The 14,477-nt window shown below is 50.8% G+C and overlaps 2 protein-coding genes across 4 annotated transcripts in view; both read right to left on the bottom strand.

The window, feature by feature from the left end:
• LOC139793618 (rho GTPase-activating protein 39-like) overlaps positions 1 to 3,806 on the bottom strand; it is a 38,600-nt gene extending 34,794 nt beyond the window's left edge. For all 3 annotated transcript variants that reach the window (XR_011724671.1, XM_071738569.1, XM_071738570.1), the window contains exon 1: positions 3,629 to 3,806. Coding sequence is in view for 2 of the 3 variants with exons in the window: in XM_071738569.1 (XP_071594670.1) it covers positions 3,629 to 3,768 (140 nt within the window). In the remaining variant the exon portion in view is untranslated. The remainder of the gene's footprint in view (positions 1 to 3,628) is intronic.
• An 8,856-nt stretch (positions 3,807 to 12,662) lies between these two features.
• The window catches only part of LOC139792985 (rho GTPase-activating protein 39-like), an 89,250-nt gene continuing 87,435 nt past the window's right edge, over positions 12,663 to 14,477 (bottom strand). The window contains 3 exon segments of the mRNA XM_071736978.1: positions 12,663 to 13,213; positions 13,215 to 13,301; positions 13,303 to 13,372. Coding sequence (XP_071593079.1) covers positions 12,842 to 13,213; positions 13,215 to 13,301; positions 13,303 to 13,372 — 529 coding nt within the window. The 3' untranslated portion in view covers positions 12,663 to 12,841.

The raw sequence follows: 14,477 nt of genomic DNA, 5'->3' as shown, positions 1-14,477 counted from the left end.
CCCAAATAATTTGCAACCCTAGACCAAACCCCGGAGCTCCTCTTGGTGTCTCCTGGTGTCTTTCAAGAGCAAAACTTGTCCCAGCAGGGCAGGATGAGCAACCGTAGGGAAGTGGTGGTGGGATGGGATTGTTCTCCTGGCAGGAATTTCCTTCTCTGAAGCAGGTGAGGAACCAGCTCCTGGTCTTGAATGTGACCACCAAGCCATGGGCACCAGCCACCCACCACCCACCACTGCTCAGAAACAAGTTTGCCCCAAAAATTTGGAACCTGGGATGAGACCAAACCATGAATTTGTGGAATATCATGGAGGAAAGGGAAGCTCCAGGTGCTTCCAAACCTTGTGGGTGGAGGAATGGGAGCCAAGTTCCTCACTGCCTGCTCCAGGGCCACCTGAGAGCCCAGGTCCTCTCTACCTTTCTGACCTCCTGAAAAACATCAGCAGCCTTGCAAAGCCTCTGGGACAGGTGCCCCCCAAAATATTTTCAAATCTAAGATGCTGGAATGGCTCAAGCCACCACGGATGTGTCACCTTGGTGTCCCCAAGCCCCTGCTCCATCATTACCAGGGTTAGAAAGAGCAGAGGTGGCCCCAAAGCCCCCTTAGATGCACCAGGGCTGCAGAGGAGGCTGGAGGAAAATTGAGATTTTTTTGCTCAAAAGGGGAATATTTGGGATATATTTCTATATTTTTTTTTGGGTGGGGTGGATAAATCCCCAAAGGAGCTCAGTGAAGAGGTGGGTGATGACTTCCCATGAATGAGAAGAGAGAGGAGAAGATGTTTGCCCCTTCCTGGCATGGAAAATCCTTTGGAAATTTTAGATTTTTCTGTCCTCTCTGCCTCTCAGGGTTCCCTTGGCTGTTTCCTCCAGAACTGGCAGGAATTTTTTTCTCCTCCCAACTCTGAGTCCATCTCCATGACAAACCACTTCCCAAATCCCCCTCATCTTCCACCATCCAAACCAGCCACATGCAAATTTCATGCAAATCTGCATCACTCCCACATCGACGTTTATTTACAGGAAGTTTTTTGGGGTTTTTTTCCCCCCAAAATGCCATTTCTCCACTGAAATCTCCCAGCCTGCCCCAACAGCCCCTCCCTGATCTTCTCCCACCCTTTGGAAAGTCAACCACAGAGGAGGAAATCTCCAGGTGGGTTTCCTTTTCTAATTAAAATTTGTAATTATTTGGATGCAATAATTAAGACCAACGTTCTCTCGGTTTTCCTTAAAGATTAAAAAAAGAAAAATTTGATTTTTTTTTCTTATAGATGTACACCCAAGATTTCCACCTTTACCCAGAATCTTTCCTTCAATCAAGGCAGGACTTGTGAAGAAAAGGTCACAGCTGGGCTTGAGTGTAATTATCTTCACAGCCTCCTAATTAATTATTTTCTGATTAAACAGAGGACACCGCGACGCCGCTGATTTCAAAGGTAGAAAAATTGACAAAACCTTCTTAAATACACCCCCCCCCCCTTTTTTTTTTAACCATATCTGGACTTTGAAGACGAAGTTTATAATTTAAGGCTTAATTATATGGAATTATAATTAGATAGAATTAGATACCATTATTTTATAGGTATAATATATGTGATATATATAATTATTATAATTATAATTTCGGATTAAATGGGTTTTCCCATCCCGGGGGGGAAGGGAGGGAGGTAAAAAAAGGGATTAATTAGAAAGATTCTTTTAAATATATTGGCTTCTGATGGGTTTGGACCTCCTGGAGAAGCATGGGATCCCACCACCCCCCTGCTGTGTCTCCAAGATGTCCCCACCACCCCCCTGCCCCCTCACCTTCCTCCCCTGGCCACAGGAGATGGATGCATCTTCTCCCCCAAGATTTCTCTCATCTCTCTCCTGAGCTTTAACTCCTTTCCCCCCACCAGTCCAGTGCTAAACTGGGACCAGTCCTGATTTCCAGGGGATGAAGGATGCAACCAATGTGTCCTCCTCCCCCATCTTCTCCTCCCACTTGGGTACCACCATCCCGCTGTGAAGCTTGGGGTCAACCATGAGCCAACAGTAGAAAAAAAAAAAAATAAAAATCCCTTCCTGCTGCTCTGGCAACATGGATCCCATCCTACAAAGAGCTTGCCAGCTCCCCATGGAGAGCCCCAGAGATCTCCATGTTCCCAACTGAACCCTCTGATGATGCCTCCTGGATTTCCAGCCTGGTCTTAGGACAGTGACCAACCTGTAACTCTGTAAAGTCATGGAATGGGTTGGAGGGACCTTAAATCCCACCCAATCCCATCCTTCTGCCATGGGCAGGGACCCCTCCCACCAGCCCAGGGTGCTCCAAGCCCCCTCCAACCTTCAACACTTCCAGGGATGGGGCAACCACAGCTTCTGGGGGCAACCAGGGGCTCAGCACCCTCACCCCAAAGAATTTCTCCCTAATATCCAATCTAAATCCCCCCTCTTGCAGCTGGAAACCCTTTCCCCTCATCCCATCCCTCCAGGCCCTTTTCCAAAGTCCTTCCCCAACTTTCCAGGAGCCCCCTCAGGGTGCTCTAAGGTCTCCCCAGAACTTCCTTCACCTAGCACACTGCTAAGGCCACCACTAAACCCCTCAGCACCACCTCTACATGGTTTTGAGGTTCCTCCAGGGGTGAGGACTTCACCACTGCCCTGGGGCAGGGCCTGAACCTTTCCAGGAAAAAGTCCTTCCCAATCTCAACCCAGTAGAAGCATCCAGTGGAGGTGTTCGTCCTCCCTGGTCCCACTGGAATTGACCTGGATGATGTCAGCAGGTGCCAGGTGATGGGGTCAAGGTGAAATGGGTCCATCTGGGTCCATGGGGGAGGTCCCAGAAGTTGTAGCCCCTCACCACCACCCCCATTTTGGGAGGTGGTGACCAACGGGAACATCTCCTGAACGTTTCAGGGCAGGATGAGGTGGCTCAGCTCAGATGTCTCCTTTGGCCACTGAGAAAGGGTGACCAAGAAGCCACCTGAATTGTCTCAAGACCACTTTCCCAGTCCCTTTAATCCATCCCTGCTTGGGTTTGGAGGGCAAAAAACTTATTTGGAAAGGGGCTCCAGGAGGAGACCCACAGCACAACCATTCTCCACCTCTGATCATCCACTTGAATCATCTACACGGAATCCATAACCACCCAAAGCTGCTCTACTCAACACCAAATCCTAAGAAAGAGCCTAAAAACTGGTTCCAGCATGGAGAGATGTTCAAGCCACCACCCCAGTGTCATGGCAGATGTTGGAGTGGATCAGTGGGTGAACCCTTCCCCATCCCCAAAGTGATGATGGAGCCAAATGAGTCCCTGTAGACCAGGAGCTCCCCATGAGCTGTGACCCCACCATCAGACAACCCTGGTGCCCCCCTGTTCTGCTCCTCTTTCTGGTCATGGCCACTCAAACCACCACATCAAGATGATGGATGGTTGGATGGTTCCTACCCTGAAGAAACTTCAAAATAGATCTTAAGGATGGTGGTAAAGCTAAAAAAAATAATAATAGAAATTAACGTGTGGAGGGAGGAGGATCAGAAGAGCAGAAAGAAACCACCACTGTTCCTCGTTGCCCTGTCCCCTCCCACCTCACCACCAAGGCCACCTTGCAGACCCCAAGCCTGATCCTGGGTTGAAGTTTTGGGTACCTGTAGTGGAGGAGCTGCCCCTCTGCACTGTAATCCCTGTAAATCTCATATTCCTTCTCGAAGACTCCGGCAGGCGACGAGCTGCAACAGAGGAAGAAGGAACAAGGAGTGAACCAAAGGTGACAACCACCTCCCCTCATCCAAGCCCAAGGTTAATGAAGGTCCATCTGCAGAGATGAGGTCCCCACCACTCTCAACTCTTCAGCTCAGGACCTCCTCCCACCTCCTGGCATCAAGCTTGGAGTCATCAATCAGTTGGTTGGAAGATGATGACCAAGCCTTCCATGGCTGGGGTCTCCAGCTTTGGTGCAAAGCCTCCAAACCACCACGTTCTCCCTCAAATTCTTTGGGAAGGAGGGCTCTAGACATGCCTGGGTAGATCCTAAACATCTCAGAGCTTCATCCCACCTGTGGTCCTTCCCAAGGGCAGCCCTTCCTGGTGCCTTGAGTGCTGCTCTTGCTCCTTGCTCACCTCAGATGGCCAGAACCAACACAGGCAGAGGTGGTGAGACCCCAAAAAAGCCTTTTTTGGCCCATTTTCATCTACCATGTTGAAGCTGGATTAAATTTGAGCCCTCAGAGCCTTTGGTGCCAGAAGACAGAGAAGGTCACAGAACCAACCTATTCCAAGAGACACCTTACCTGAGTGCATTCATTGGAGAAACATGGAAAAAAGGACCTGGAGGTGCAGGGACAGCACTGACACTTTGTCCTTGGGACTTAAAGACTCTCCTGTCATCAAATCATGGAATGGTTTGGGCTGAAAGGGACAATATGGATCATTTTGCCCACCCCCTGCCATGGTCAGGGACACCTCCTACCAGCCCAGGGTGCTTCAAGCCCCATCCAACCTTCAACACTGCCAGGGATGGGGCAGCCACAGCTTCTGGGGACAACCTGGGCACCCAGGGGCTCAGCACCCTCAAACCAAAGAATTTTTCCTTAATATTCAATCTAAATCTCCCCTCTTGCAGCTGGAAACCCTTCCCCCTTATTCCATCCCTACAGGCCCTTGTCCAAAGTCCCTCCCCAGCTTTCTTCTTCTCTTCTCTTCTCTTCTCTTCTCTTCTTTCTCTTCTCTTCTCTTCTCTTCTCTTCTCTTCTCTTCTCTTCTCTTCTCTTCTCTTCTCTTCTCTTCTCTTCTCTTCTCTTCTCTTTTTTCTCTTCTCTTCTCTTCTCTCTTCTCTCTTCCCTTTTCCCTTCCCTCCTCTCCTCTCCTCTCCTCTCCTCTCCTCTCCTCTCCTCTCCTCTCCTCTCCTCTCCTCTCCTCTCCTCTCCTCTCCTCTCCTCTCCTCTCTCCTCTCCTCTCCTCTCCTCTCCTCTCCTCTCTCCTCTCCTCTCCTTCTCCTCTCCTCTCCTCTCCCTCTCCCTCTCCCTCTCCCTCTCCCTCTCCCTCTCCCTCTCCCTCTTCCTCTCCTCTCCTCAAGGAGTCCCCATCATCCCAGGAGAGGTTTCAAAGCTCTGGAGATGTGGTGCTGAGGGCCGTGGGGCAGTGGTGGAGTTGGCAGTGATGGGTGAATGGTTGGATTTGATGATCTTAAAGATTCCAACCAACACAATTCCAAGATTTTAAGAGCTGGAGGCTGCTGGTAGCCTGACAGTTCCTCCCTATGCTCCTTGTGACCGAGGAAATTAGGACACCCCAAGAAGTGTCCTTCTCCCAGAAGACCTCGTGCCAACCTCATGACGCCGGCGCCCAAATCCCAACCCTGACTGCCAAACATCTTTGATGAGAATCACCACGACAGGTGCTTGGGATGAGGTTTGAAGGTGCTACCAAGAGACAGCAGATGTTGAAATCTCCCAACTTTTGCCATCAGAGGGGGTTGGACAACAAGGCCCAACATCTCCAGCACTTCCAACACCCTCGTTCCCACCAGCGTGACAAAAAAGAAGTCAACCTCAAAAGGAGCACCAACCCTGGAGCTGTTTCTCTACAGCAGTGAAGGGAGAGAAGAGGAGGGGTGGAACATCTGGAAGGGTGGCACATCTGGAGTGGTGGAACATCTGGAGGGGTGGCACATCTGGAGCTGCCTCTCACTCAGAGCTGGTGGCCTTGACAGAAGGCAGCTTCTCGTTTCTTTTTTTTCCTCCCCTCCTCCTCTCCCACTGTGGACCTTCTCCCAGCTGGGGCTGAAGGCCAATTTGGAAAGTGATTTTTGTTTAATCTACCTTATATTTATTTATATTTATATTTATATAACACCCTAAATTTTGTTTGGATACCCTAAAAAGTGGATTTTTAAAAAAGCTCCAGCATAGACCTGAGTTTGCAACCTGGCAGCTTTAGCCTGGGAACCTCTGGCAGAACACCAGTAAAAATAATAAATGAGAATTTAAATAAGTGATAATTAAAAAAAAAAAAAAAAAAGATTAAATTAACAATTTTTTCCTCCTCCCCAGAGGAGGAAGAGGAACCATTTCGGCGCGTGGCGCCGCTTTTATTTTTTGGAAGATCATGGGAAGTGACTGAAATAGCACAGCTCGATGGCCAAGCCAGGAATAGAAATGAAATCCTGGTGCCTAATCCTCCCTCTAATCACTGAGCTGCAAGGCTTCATACTCTTAATTACAGCCACCAATAAAAGTGAAAAGATGGTTTCCTTTGCCGTTACGTAAAAGGTATTTTTGGGCCTGGCCACTGATGTCAGCACTTGGCTGAAGGAGACAAAGATCCCTCTAATCCAGGAGTTTTTCTCCTGCAGGATATTAAAAGAGAAGCAAAACTGAGCATTGCATCTCTGATTTTATCTTCCACCTGTGGTTTGGGGCAAGAAATGTGAGTTCTGGATGTTTTTCTCCCAAATCTTTTGAGAATGGTGTGAGGGAGAGGGGTTAAACCTGGAGGTGTTTTGTTTTCTGGGTGGTTTTTTTGGATGGTTTATCACCCAAGAGGTTGGGTTGGGTGGTCAATGCTTTGACTGTGAGAGGTGTGCAGGAACATGGGGAAAAATGTGGATTAACTGCGGCTGTGCCCCACGTTGGGTCCAGAAGGTGGATTGGATCCTAAAAAGCATCGTGAGAGAAAGCAACTGAAGAAGAGGGATGTCCTCCAAAGATCTCTCTGGTGCTCCAGTTGACCAAGAGCATTGCTGGTTCCCACTGGGCAAATGTTCAAGGTCAGGTTGGGTGGGACTCTGAGCAACATGATTTAGTTGAAGGTAGAGTCATCAAATGGTTTGGGTTGGGATGGACCTCAAAGATCATCCAGTTCCAACCCAAACCATAAGCAAGGACACCTCCCACCAGCCCAGGGTGCTCCAAGCCCCATCCAACCTTCAACTCTTCCAGGGATGGGGCAGCCACAGCTTCTCTGGGCAACCAGGGTCTCACCACCCTCACCCCAAAGAATTTCTCCCTAATACCCAATCTAAATCTCCCCTCTTGCAGCTGGAAACCCTTCCCCCTCATCCCATCCCTCCAGGCCCTTGTCCCAAGTCCCTCCCCAGCTTTCCTGGAGCCCCTTCAGGACCTGGAAGGTGCTCTAAGGTCCCCCCCTTGCAGCTTTCTCTTCTCCAGGCTGAAAAACCCCCAACCCTTTCATCCTGGCTCCAGAGCAGAGCTGCTCCAGCCCTCAGATCTTCACCTAGAAGAAGCTCTTGAGTCCAGATCTTCACCCCATGAGTCAGTCAGGAGGAGATTTAAGAAAGGAGACGATCCATAGGGCTGTGGTGAACCCAAGACATCCTTTGGAATACTCTTCCCATGGTTAATTCACTCAGCAATACATTTTGACTAAGTTTTATGGACTTGATCCATAACCAGGTTATTGAAGCCACGGGATTGGTGGCCCTGTTCCAACCTCAGGATATTGGCAGTCCCAAGATGCACATTTCTTGCTGAAGACACCACGGAGATGTAAAGGACACCAACTGCTGCTTCAGAACACGTCCTTCCCCAGAAGGCATGGAGAAGAGAAGGCTGCTCTGCTCTTCCAGAGGTCACCTCAGCTTCTTGAGAAGGGATTCTGAGACCTGTTCAGGAAGCAGAAACGTTCAGTCCTCTGGTAGCAGCAGATGGGAGAAGGCAACGAGGAGCTGAGCTGATTTCTTGCCAGTTTCAGAAATGTCAGAGTGGTGGGACTGGAGCTTACGTGGGTTTTAGATGTGTCTTCCAGCTAGAAGGGGACAAGTGGCACCCAAGACAATGTCTCAAAACACCCCAAACTCTGACCTCAGAGCAGAAGGTGTCGTCAGCTGTTGGGTTTTTCAGAGAAAAAGAAAGAAAGCCCAAAAGAAAGGCCATCCTACAAACCCTGCTGAGGCCAGGACCATGAGGACAACCTGTGGAACCATGGGAAGCTTTCTGGATGGGATGCTCCTAAATGGAGCAGAACCACTTGCTCTTGGCACAGGGATCATTGCATCATCAAGTCAGTTGGGTTGCAGAAGGCTTCTGAAGAGAGAAGACACTGGTTGGGTGATGAAGGTCCCAAGAGGCATCGTTGAAGAGAAGAATACAAATGAACCAAAAAGTTTTTGGGTTGGAGAAGACTTTTTGAAGATCGAGTCCAACCTTTTCCCCAGCACTGCCAAGGCCACCCATGGCCTTCAGCTCCACATCTCCAGGGCTTTGAGACCCCTCCAGGGATGATGGGGACTCCAGCCCTGCCCTGGGCAGCCTGGGCCAGGCCCTGACAACCCTTTCCAGGGAGAAATTGTTCCCAAACTCCAACCTAAACCTCCCCTGGCACAACTTGGGCTGGTTCCTCTTCTCCCAGTGCTTGTTCCTTGGGGAAGAAACCAACCCCAAGACCCATTGGGTTCTTCTGTGCTGGAACTTTCTTCCCCTGAAACAGCTTTCCTAAGTTTTAAGACTCTAAATTGAGACAAATATATAATATAAAAACAAAGTGCCTGGAAGTTGCTGGTGGTGGTGAGGAACCAACACTACAAGGTGGAGATATCCTGAATGCTGAGAACCTCGAGGCAGCCCAGGCCTGCCCCTGGCTCTTCCAAATCTCCTCTTGCTGCCATCAAAAATCAATTTTTAATTGGCACAGCTCGTGTTCAGCTCATCTGTCCCAGCACTGAGAGCACCAGCCCCTTCTGCTGATGAAACCTCTTGCATCTCTGGAAGCTTTGCAGCCCATCTGTGTTGGCCAACCCTCCTTCTTCATCAGGGCTTCATTAGGGAGATCCCAGATGGATAAACACCCCCTCTGGTCACCCAACTATGGGTCATCCTTGAAGCTATGGAGCAAACACCCCACCCCAGCTTCTCATCCACCCAACCCCTTCTGGAGGTGGCACATCTCCCAGGTTCAACCACATCTCCTCTTCCTTGAGTCAGCAAAGTCCCTCTCATTTCTGGTGGGAAGAAGGTTGGGTTTTGCAGGAAGATCTCCCTTGTTTTTTGCAGGCAGAACCTCCCAAGGGTTCCTCAATGTTCACAAACCTCACCCTTCATGGGTCCCAGTGACCTTGAGGTCTCACCAAAGATCTCCAAGCTTTCCAGCACACCCTGGACCTGTTGCTGAGAGGGGAAAGTCAACAAGGGAATGTGATTTTTTTTTTTTTTTCCCCAAGGAGGTCAAGACATTTTAATGTCCTTCCACCAGAGCACGGTGCTGCTGAAGGGACAAGACCATTGTGTCACCTCCAAGGATGCAGGTGGAAAGTATCCACACTGGGCAGGAATTCCTGCTCCCTCTGGAGCCACCTGGTTTTTATTTCTTTTTATTTTCAATTTTTCTTTCCTTTTTAAAGCTGGGAGACCTCTTATCTCCTCTAGGGGGCCTCAAATCCAAGACTACCAATTGCTGGGGACAACTGCAAGGCCACACAACAGCAAATCCAACCCCATGGTTGCTTTGTTCCTTCTCTGCTAGCAGAAGGTTCCCAACCTTTCTATTTTAGAGCCCTTGGAGTTGTCCTCCCCCCTCCCACCCAGCAGCTTTTTACATCCCATAAACCACCAAACACTGGAAGAGGAGAGAGAATGTGTGGATGGAGGACACAAAGGATTAGTGACCTCCACACCAGCTCCTGAGGTCCAGTGGACCTTCTGCCTACCAAGGAAGCCACTGATCCTGCCCATGTTCCTGCAGCAAAGCCTGGGGAGATGAAAACCCATCCCCATCATCCTCACCAACCCTTCACACTGCTTCAGGGAACCCCTCCTCCTGCTTCACCAATCACCATCTCCTGGTCTTCCATGGCCAGAAGGGGGTTGTCCCCCTCCACTCTGATGTTCTGAGTGCTCCCATGGGTGGTAGAAGCTCATTGCACCCCCTCCAGAGCTTTGTGAACCACAGAGTCATGAATGGTTGGGGTTGGGAGGGACCTTTGAAGGTCCAACCCCCCTGGCAGTGAGCAGGGACATCTTCAAGCAGACCAGGTTGCTCAAACTCTTGTCCTGGAATGTTTCCAGGCATGGAGGACATCTACCACCCAGCCTCACTCTAAACAACTTCACCCTCAAATCTCTTCTGAGTTTCTCCTGTTTGAGTTTAAAACCATCACTCCTGGTCCTCCTGAATCACAGAATCATAGAATTGGCTGGGCTGGAAGGGACCTCAGAGATCATCAAGTCCAACCCCTGATCCACTCCTGCTGCAGTTCCCAGCCCATGGCACTGAGTGCCACATCCAGGCTCTTTTGAAATATCTCCAGGGATGGAGAATCCACCCCTTCCCTGGGCAGCCCATTCCAATGGCTGATCACCCTCTCTGTAAAGAAATTCTTTCTAATGTCCAACCTAAACCTCCCCTGGCACAACTTGAGACCTCTTGTGCCCTCTTGTCTTGCTGAGAGTTGCCTTGGGAGCAGAGCCCAACCCCCCCCTGGCTCCAACCTCCTTTCAGGGAGTTGGAGAGAGTGATGAGGTCTCCCCTGAGCCTCCTCTTCTCCAGCCTCAACACCCCCAGCTCCCTCAGCCCCTTCCTCACAGGACTTGTGCTGGATCCCTTCCCAGCCTCCTTGCTCTTCTCTGGACCTGCTCCAGCACCTCAATCTCCTTCCTGAGCTGAGGGCCCAGAACTGGACACAGGACTCAAGCTGTGGCCTCCCCAGGGCTGAGCACAGGGGCAGAATCCCTTCCCCTGGACCTGCTGGCCACACTCTTCCTGATCCAGGCCAGGATGCCATTGGCCTTCTTGGCCACCTGGGCACACTGCTGGCTCCTCTTCAGCTTCCTGGCAATCCAGACTCCCAGGTCCCTTTCTGCCACTCTGTGCCCAGCCTGGAGCTCCCCATGGGGTTGTTGTGTTGAACCTCATCCCATTGGAATCATCCCAACTCTCCAGTCTGTCCAGGTCCCCTCCTGCCTTCCAGCTGATCCACACTTCCCCCCAGCTTGGTGTCATCTGCAAATTTGCTGATGATGGACTCAATCCCCTCATCTAAATCATCTATAAAGATATTAAACAGAAGATCAGGGTTAGGGGTTTACAGGGTTGGGCAAGCAAAGACTGGGCTTAAAACAGCCACCACAGGACCCTCAGGAGTCATGGACACCTTGGTGGCCACGTCTACCACCCAACAACCTTCTAATTGAACATCAAACCAATCAACCTCTCCAAGGAGATGCCATCCCCACGCTCCATGATGTTATCAGAGGATCTTCCAAAAGCTTGGGGAGATCAAGATCAACCCTCACGGCCAGACGTGTGGGAGGCAAGGTTGGGTCTGAGGTCCCACGTGAAAGCAGTTGCTGAGCTGGGAGTTCCTGTTTCCTCTCCTACCTGGCCAGGAGATCACCCAACCACAGTTTCTGTGCTCCAACGCTAAGGAGGTGGAACTGGTTGGGAGAAGAAATGGTCTTGCTCAAGGGTGACACTGGTTGGGTGATGAAGGTCACCAGAGGCATCGTTGAAAAGAATAAAAATGAACCATAGAGTTGTTTGGGCTGGAGAAGACTCAGGGGGCTTGAGATTAGGTGACCTTTGGAGGTCTTCTCCAGCCCAAACAATTTGAAGACTTTTGAGACTGAATTCAACCAGTTCCACAGCACTGCCAAGGCCACCACCACCACCACCACCACCACCAGGGATGATGGGGACTCCACCACAGAATCATTCTCAGTTGATAAAAACCTTCAAGACCCTTAATTCCAACCCTTCACCCAATGCTGACCAAGGCCACCCCCACCCCATGGCCCTCAGCACCACATCTGCAGGGCTTTGAAACCCTTGGTTTGAAACCTGGGTTTCCAGCTCCAAGAGAGGAAATTTAGATTGGATATTAGGGAAAAATTCTTTAATTTGAGGGTCTCTGAGACCTTTGGCCCAGGTTGTTCCCAGAAGCTGTGGGCTGCCTCATCCCTGGAAACATCGAAGATCAGGTTAGAAAAAGCTCTGAGGAACCTGTTCTAGTTTCGAAGACATCCCTGCTCATGGCAGGGTAGGTTGGAATTAAATGACCTTTGGGGGTCTCCTCCAGCCCAAACAATTTGAAGAAGACTTTTCAGACTGAGTCCAACGATTTCCACAGCACTGCCAAGGCCACCCCCACCCCATGTCCCTCATCCCCACATCTCCAGGGCTCTGAAACCCCTCCAGGGATGATGGGGACTCCAGCCCTGCCCTGGGCAGCCTGGGCCAGGCCCTGACAACCCTTTCCAGAGAGAAATTGTTCCCCTCAGCTCCAACCTAAACCTCCCCTGGCACAACTTGAGGCCAAAAGTTCCTCTTCTCCCAACCCTTGTTCCTTGGGAGAAGACATCAACCCCTTGAGTCCAACCTCCAGAACCCAACCCAGAAGGTCTCTCCTCAACCTCCTCTGCTCCAGGATCAACACCCTGAGGTCCCTCAGCTGCTCCTCTGAAGTTTTCCAGACCTTCTCCATGTTTTCCAGACCTTCTCCATGCTTTCCAGACTTTCTCCTTGTTCTCCCATCCCCATTGCCCTTCTCTGCCCCATCCTCTCACTATACTTCTCATGAAAGACCCCAAAACTGAAGCACACCCCTCCACTCACCCCTCCTCATCTTCAGAAGAAACTTCAAGCAATTAGTGCCACCTTAATGAGCTCCCTAATGAGTCCTCAGCCCACCTACAGGGGTGGGGTTTTTTCTTTTTTTCTTTTTTTTTTTCAACCTCCTGTGCTCCAGGATCAACACCCCAGAGCCCTCAGCTCTTCCTGACAAGTTTTCCAGACCTTCTCCATGTTCTCCAGACCTTTCCCCATCTCCCTTGCTCTTCTCCGGACCCTCTCCATCCTCTCAATACCCAATTTCTGATCCCAAAAGGTGTCTCAGTACCCAATTCCTGACCTCAGGATTCAAGTTTCACCCAACTGCACCAACCCATCCCTGAGCTCAACCACGGGACCCCCGCGAGGTGCCAGCAGAAGCACCCCTTGGGTTTTTTACCTTTCCGTTCTTCTTTGACCACCGCGTACTGGGTGGACTGGCGACTCGACCTCTGCTCCTGCACCTTCTCGTTGCCTTCCAGCTCTTGCTCCAAGGAGGAACTGGTGCTTCCTTCCCTGCTGACATTGCTGCTCCTCCCGGGGCTGTTCTCCGTGGAAGCCCTGGGTGACTCCGTGTTCTGCTTCAAGGTCTGCAGCTTGGCCAAGGGGATGATGTCGCAGTTCTGCGGCCGGTGCCACACGGTCCTCTGGGTGGTGGCATTGTAGTAGTAGAAAACGGGAAGTGTTGGGGTCAAAGAGCTCCCACCACTGGTTCTCATTGGTCCGTTTGATCCTCACCCCCGGCGGGGGGGGTCCCAGACACACTCCCCGTGATGAGGTTGGCGTACATGCGCTCCCGGGTTCGAGGTTCGATGATTTCCACCCATTCCAGCCTGGAGGAGAAGGAAGAGAGAGACAGAGACTTCAGAGAGATGGATCTCCAGAGCTCCCTTCCAACCTGAATTATTTGATGATCCCATGATGCTCGGTGAAGGGGCTGGAAGGACAGAGCCCAGCTGGAGGCACCAACCTGCTGATGAACTTCATGGCTTCTGCAAGACCAAACCTGCAGCTCGGGCTGCCAACCAAACCCTTTGGCCATGCGAGAGTTGGAAGATGATGGCTCCAACCCCTTCCAGACCAACTGGAGCAGCACCAAATCCAGCACCGGGTTCCTCCCTGGATTCTGCCCACGTTTCCATCTGGGTTTCCAGCCAAGCCATCCCTCCAGCATCTGTGTCCCACCTCTGGCACCTTCCCCAAACCACCTGCCCTGACACACTTGGGTTGGGTGATCACCATGGGCAGCACCAAGTGTGAAACGCAACAGGGGAGGGATGGAGCTGAGGAGAGGAGAGGAAGAGCGGGGAAGGGAAGGGAAGGAAGGGAAGGGAAAGAAGGGAAGGAAGGGAAGGAAGGGAAGAGAGAGAGAAGAGATAAGAGAAGAGAGAGAGAGAAGAGAAGAGAAGAGAGAAGAGAAGAGAAGAGAAGAGAAAGAAGAGAAGAGAAGAGAGAAGAGAAGAGAAGAGAAGAAGAGAAGAGAAGAGAAGAGAAGAGAGAGAAGAGAAGAGAAGAGAAGAAGAGAAGAGAAGAGAATAGAAGAAGAAGAGAAGAGAAGAGAAGAGAAGAGAAGAGAAGAGAAGAGAAGAGAAGAGAAGAAAGAGAAGAGAAGAGAAGAGAAGAGAAGAAGAGAAGAGAAGAAGAAGAGAAGAGAAGAGAAGAGAAGAGAAGAGAAGAGAAGAGAAGAGAGAAGAGAAGAGAAGAGAAGAGAAGGGAAGAGAGGAGGTTCTGGGGAGACCTTGGAGCACCTTCCAGTGCCTGAAGGGGCTCCAGAAAAAGCTGGTGAGGGACTTGGGACAAGGGCCTGGAGGGATGGAACCAGGGAGAAGCGTTTCCAGCTGGAAGAGGAGAGATGGAGAGGGATGGGAGGGAGAAATTCTTTGGTGAGAGGGTGCTGAGCCCTGGTTGCCCAGGTTGCCCCCAGAAGCTGTGGCTGCC

This window comes from Heliangelus exortis, chromosome 2 (assembly GCF_036169615.1).
Source record: "Heliangelus exortis chromosome 2, bHelExo1.hap1, whole genome shotgun sequence".
NCBI classification, from domain to species: Eukaryota; Metazoa; Chordata; class Aves; order Apodiformes; family Trochilidae; genus Heliangelus; species Heliangelus exortis.
This window is presented reverse-complemented; position numbering and strand designations above follow the sequence as displayed.